Source organism: Lactuca saligna, chromosome 8 (genome assembly GCF_052625555.1).
Source record: "Lactuca saligna cultivar CGN05327 chromosome 8, ASM5262555v1, whole genome shotgun sequence".
Lineage (NCBI taxonomy): Eukaryota > Viridiplantae > Streptophyta > Magnoliopsida > Asterales > Asteraceae > Lactuca > Lactuca saligna.
In genome coordinates, this window is record NC_136424.1 from 5,093,802 (window position 1) to 5,099,889 (window position 6,088).

Consider the following 6,088-nt stretch of genomic DNA (forward strand, 5'->3'; position numbering starts at 1 on the left):
TTAAATTTATGGAAACAAATCTTACCAAATTATATCGTATTATACTATTTATTTCCCCAAAAATGGTAATGAAATTTAAGTTGTTAGTCTTATTCCCTCGTTTCTTATTTTTTTATCTATTAATTAATATTTAAATGTAATATTTAATACTTATAATACTATATTATATATTAAATTTAAATTATATTAATTAATTATAAATATAAAGTTTATTTTTTGTTTAACAAATTCATATTAAAATTTAAATACATATTTGAAATTTTAAAACATGTACTTTACAAAAGCTTATAATTACGTATTATAAATATAATCTTATTTATTTAATATTATTATAATAATAAAAATATAGATTATATATTTGTTAAAATCAAATTAATAGAAAATGTGTATTTGACAATTTATATAATTTAAAAGACTATAATATAATTTTTGGGGGTAAAAATAAGATAAAAAATAAGATAGAATTGAAGATGAAAAATTATTATTATTATTATTTTTTTAGAGAACAAATAAAAATAAATCGAAGATAATATAAGGAAAATGTAATAAACTTTTCGCTGATTCTGTTTTTTTATCCGCTCCCCGTATTTAAACAGTCAGAAAGTGATAGCGCAGAAAAAGACACGAGAGTCCATGAATCCAACAAGATTTGTATGGCTGCTTTTACCCCTTTTCCTTTAATTTAATGAATATATACACGGCACCTCCATTCAAGATCTCAAGATTTCCACCAAAATCCTTCTCATCTCCTCTGCAGGTCAGCCAGCCGTCCTCTCTCATCTTCTCTGCATTTGCACCTTTTGTCATCTTGGAGAAATTGTGGAAAGATTTCCTCCTTTTAGATACCGACTTGACTTCAAATTGGGTATTCTCAGAAACATCGACGATTATAAGTTAGGGTTTGATCCGTTAAGATCAATACTCTACAACTCCAGTTTCTGTGTGTTCTTCGCAATCAGAAACCTAGGAAATCCACATTTTTAAATTTTCTGATCAAGAACGTACGAGATTTCTCTGTTCACGATAACGACTTGAATTCAAATAAGGTATTCTCAGAAACACCCACTTTTTACAGCTACTAATTTAAAAATATCACTTTCAAAGACAGACTATTTTGCTGCTTTTTATATTTTGATTGTACTGGATCTCCTTATTATAATATACAAATGTACAAAATAAGGGTTTCGTCTGCTGCTCATGTCCTGATGACCAACTTGATATGCAAGTCTGCAACAGAGTTGCAATTCTGATCAGTATCTGTGATTATAAATTTACTTGGAATTTTTTTATAGATTTCGATGGCTACGACCTACCAGCTTTCCGCTTGTCAATTCACGAATGCTTTACATTTTAATATATTTTCATTTGTTGGTATGCATAAGTTAGGTCTGCTTATGCACACTACCTTAAAATAAGTTAGATGGTGCTTTCAAAACCCTACAACCTTCCTTTTGTTTTCTTCCTTACTACAGTGTATATTCATTGAAAAGGATTCCAGTTGTCCGTTGTTTTTGTACTCTTTTGATGATGATTATCCTCAAGAATTTGAAGATGCAAAACATATTCAAATATGGTGTTCCCATGACCTAAACAAGTTGGGGTTTTATGATAACTTCAAGTTAGGCTCAATAAATGCTGAATATTTACATGCAAAGATTTTGTGGGTAGCTTTCTCTTTTGTTATTAATTGGTTAACACATCTTTTGACATCGCCATCAAATTGGTTTGACTTTACACCACGATGTTATTATTTTTTTTATGGTGTATAAATGAGACATCGGCTTATATTCAATCTAATATAGTATACATCTTTAATTTTTTGTTATAAAGTATAAACGTCATCCTTGTTTCCCTGGATTAACGTGTTATACTTGCAAATCACGTTTGCAGATAGATCAAAAGGGCTTTATTATATCTTTAGCATGATCTTATCAGCAACAACTTATCATCGATTTTGATGGGTTGCATCTGTTCCTCTGGCATTAAGCATCATAGCCCTGGGTATGAAGATCCCGCTCTTCTTGCTAAAGAAACCCCATGTGAGTTGTTGAATCTATCGTTTCACAAATCAAATGATCTTCAATTTTCTATCTTCATTACCCAAGTTTAAAACGTGCATCATATTATACGTTTCGGGTTTTCCTTGTTGAACCTTGAACCTTGAAAATTTCAGTCACTGTGAGTGAAGTTGAGGCGTTGTATGAGCTTTTCAAGAAGCTGAGCAGCTCCATTATTGATGATGGCCTCATTCACAAGGTATTCTGAGATTAATTTTAATTATAGTTTTTTTTTGCTTATAAGTAGTTAACATCTTCTCCAGGAAGAATTCCAGCTGGCACTCTTCAGGAACAGAAACATGCGTAATCTCTTTGCCGACAGGGTATGTGATTTTGTGAATTGTGAATCTTCTTGAAATGGTTTTTCTTTTTTACTATTTTTTTTTTTTTTCTAGATATTTGATCTATTTGATGTGAAACGTAATGGAGTTATCGAGTGTGGAGAATTTGTTCGATCACTAGGTGTTTTCCATCCAAATGCACCGATAGAAGATAAAATCGAATGTGAGATTCAGCTCCTCAAATCATCTCGGATTCTTAGGTCATTGACTTTTGTGTAATCTGACATTAAACTCTTTTTTGCAGTTGCTTTCAGGCTATACGATCTCAGACACACTGGTTTTATTGAAAGAGAAGAGGTCGGTATTTTTGTATTATTTACATTCTTGATGATGAAGATGAATCTCTTATTTTTTTTTTATTTTTTTTAAACAGCTAAAGGAGATGGTGATAGCACTGTTACATGAATCCGATTTGGTGCTTTCTGAAGACGTTATTGAAATGATAGTGGATAAAACATTTAGCGATGCAGATATTAAAGGGGATGGAAAGATAGATGAAGATGAATGGAAGGAATTTGTAGCAAAAAATCCATCTCTTATAAAAAACATGACCCTCCCGTACTTGAAGTAAGTTGACAAAATGACGAAAACGCCCATACCGTTTCTTAATAATCACTTCTTTTGCATGATATGATTTGTTATCTGTAGGGACATAACTTTGGCATTCCCGAGTTTTGTTTTGAGCTCTGAAGTGGAAGACTCGGATGTATAACAATTAGAGTAGAGAAAATATGAATTTGATCAAAATTTGACATGGTTTGAGACATGGGTGTCACAACTGGAACTACCTTTTTAAGGGAGCTGGGTTCGTTGGCTGAGAAGGGCAAAAGGGGAATTTCTTATGGTTCGGCTGCCATGGAGGTTGAAGGAGATTTGAGGTTGTTTATACAGAGGGAAAAAAATGGCAAATGCTCTACTATATGCAATAAGTTGCATTTGTGTTATTCAACTGTTGAGTTTAAGTATCTTGGTTTTGTAAAGAGACATATTATCATCGTTGTTCTCTGCTGTTGAATGAGAGACTTTAAAGTGTTGATAAACTGTGATTTTGTTTTCACTTGGGGATGAAAAACTGAGTTGGTTTCAACTTGTAGGGATTTTGTTTCTTGTTTATGTTCTTTTTTTAAGAGTTTTTGAATTTGAAAAGGGTACCAAAAGAAAGTTTACAATGGTTCTCTACAGTTTCTCTTTGTAACCGGTTTGAATTATTTGGTCATAATAAGGTTTCCGGTGTCCAAAATGTGATCATGCTTTCTTAGGGCCAATCTCAAAAACAAGTTTTTGTTGTATTCAGATTTTAAATCAAGTCTGATAACTGGTTTTGTTGTGCAACTCTAATAGAAATAAGCACAACAAAGCTTTATAATTTATATTGATGGAAGTCCAAAAAACAAAACATACCGAACAGCCTTAGGCCTAGGAGTCAAACGGTAAATATAAAAAACATTAGGTGACGGCCCACTACTAAAAATCCAAAGTTAAGCCCAAGATTTTTCTGCTAAAAATCCAAAGTTAAGCCCAAGATTTTTCTTCTAGATAGCTGGACTCTAGTCTCTAGAGTGGCAGGGTATGGTAGCTAGAGGTGCACAAACCAGATAGGGTAGAACCAGTTTGGAAAAAGCCGGCAGAAACTTAAAAAACCAAACTTTATAGGTTTTTGGTTTGAAAAATACATAAAAAAAACATGAAACAAGTTAAAAATATGAAAACATAAAATGTAACATATAGAATGGAATACATGCGTCTCCGTGTCCATGTCCGTGTCGGTGTTTTGGAGTTTTTAGAGATTTGTGAGTGTTTTTTGGAAAGATAGTGATCAAACTAACACATTCACTACCTGTATATATTAACAAACTAGGTGTGAAAACCGTGTATTATACGGGTGGATTAAAAAAGTTAAATATAAGGCGTAAACATTAAGCATTTTTTAAAGTAAAATTTTGAAATAGATATAAATGAAATGATGATATATTGATAAAAAATATTATCATGTTTAAAAAATCATGCTGAATATGAATGTGTAAAAATTAAGTATTTTTTAAAGTAAAACTTTCGAAATAAATACAATAAATAAAATAAACCACAAGGACCATTTATGTAACTTGTCTTAATTAATCTATAATAATAAAACTAACTAATATAATGTAACATACACGTTTTGATTTCGTGTTTTTTTTTTGAAAGGGAACTTCCCTAACGAGGGTTTCCGGACCAGCTTTCACGCACCGACTAATCCCCCGCTGCAAATATAAAGCTTTGCCTCATGCCCTGGAGTCACTGCAGGCGAACCTCCATGGCCACAAGGGCTGAGTGGTGCCAGGATTTGAACATGGGTCAATAGGTTATCCACCATATCTTCCACATGCCTTACCAAGTCACCACAACCCAAGTGGATTTGATTTCGTGTTTTGTAATGAATAAAATTGTGAAATACTATGTAAAATTGAGTGTTGAGTTCTAACAGATGGTTTTTACTAGAAATGAAGTAAAACTATGTTTAGAATCACTCAGAAAATATTGAAAGTCTTATGAGATTTCAGTTAAAAGCCACATAGTAAAATTTAGTGAAAATATAAAATTTTAAATAAGTAAAATTTATTATTGAAAGTTGTAAATAATCTCGTTAGAAACTTATAGGCGAAAACCTCGTCGAAATCCGAGTTATAACGAAGAAGTCATGACCAATCGAAGATCCACGATAAAACCGACACGACGCCGAATGACGTAAAAAGTGAGTTTTTAATAAACTACTTTTTAGCCTTAGTAATCTAAATGAAATTCGTAGTATTCGTTAAAGCGAGAAATTCGATAAAAAGAACGCCGAAATCTGACTTCGTATGAGGAAGTTGTGATTTTTCAAAGTTTCAACTTAACACTAGACAGCTAAAAACTCGAATTTTAGATCGAGCGATATTTGGACGATATATCCTAAACGAGAATCGAAGGTCTCGTCATTTGTAGTACAACGGTAAAAAGTCTGACGAAAGCGGATGTCGGATGAAGAAGTTATGAATTTTTAACGGATTTTCCTGTCCCGATCTGTTAAAAATAATAATATTAAAAATAAATTCAAAATTAGCCAATGAAGTCTAAATGAAAGTTGTAGAGCGTAATTTTAGCTACACGTGCATATAAATAACGTCAAAAACGGAGCTCATATGCAAAAGTTATGGATTTTAGAAGTTCAGGACTCAATTTCCGAGAAATCTCGCATGAATAGTAGCATACACGTCACCTCGCACGAAGCAGGTGCGTCACCGAAGTCGTGGCAGTGTCCGGATCCGACGCGTGTTCTCCAGCTGTCTCGATCTCGCATGGCTAGCCTCGTGGCCTCGCCTCGCAGCGCCACCTGCCCCTACGCGTGTCCGAGCCTCGCTTCACCACCGCCGCCCCCTCTCGCATGCGAGCCACGTGCTTCGTTTCGCATGAGCCACGTCTCCCCTCCGGATCCGAGCTTCGTAGCTACGACGTGGAGCTTCCTTAGCCAAGCAATCCTCAGTCTCGCACCCTATAAAAGGGAGACTTGCGAGACTTGCCAACTAACTTTGAATTTTTGACACTTTTCACCCCTTTTTCCATATTTTCTTCATTTTGACTTTCCCCGAAGCCCTGATATCAATTTTATCACCCGAAACACGTCCCGAAGCTTCCGAGAAGCCCGACAATTTTATCTTTTCGGTTTTGAAGCCC

The 6,088-nt window shown here is 33.9% G+C and overlaps 1 protein-coding gene across 1 annotated transcript; it reads left to right on the plus strand.

Moving 5' to 3' along the window:
* Positions 1–682: 682 nt before the first annotated feature.
* Positions 683–3,255, plus strand: LOC145008919 (calcineurin B-like protein 4). The gene is made up of 8 exons (XM_078967542.1): positions 683–1,046; positions 1,891–2,039; positions 2,174–2,256; positions 2,321–2,380; positions 2,453–2,561; positions 2,643–2,695; positions 2,772–2,965; positions 3,047–3,255. Exons 2-8 carry the CDS (start codon positions 1,958–1,960, stop codon positions 3,108–3,110), a joined length of 645 nt encoding a protein of 214 aa, XP_078823668.1. The 5' UTR covers positions 683–1,046; positions 1,891–1,957; the 3' UTR covers positions 3,111–3,255.
* Positions 3,256–6,088: the final 2,833 nt, after the last annotated feature.

Excerpts from the sequence above, each read along its gene's own strand:
- LOC145008919 (XM_078967542.1), top strand. The coding sequence starts at position 1,958 with ATGGGTTGCATCTGTTCCTCTGGCATTAAGCATCATAGCCCTGGGTAT. Across the intron at positions 2,381-2,452 it reads GTAATCTCTTTGCCGACAGG|ATATTTGATCTATTTGATGT; the intron begins GTATGTGATTTT and ends TTTTTTTTCTAG. Across the intron at positions 2,696-2,771 it reads GTTTTATTGAAAGAGAAGAG|CTAAAGGAGATGGTGATAGC; the intron begins GTCGGTATTTTT and ends TTTTTTAAACAG.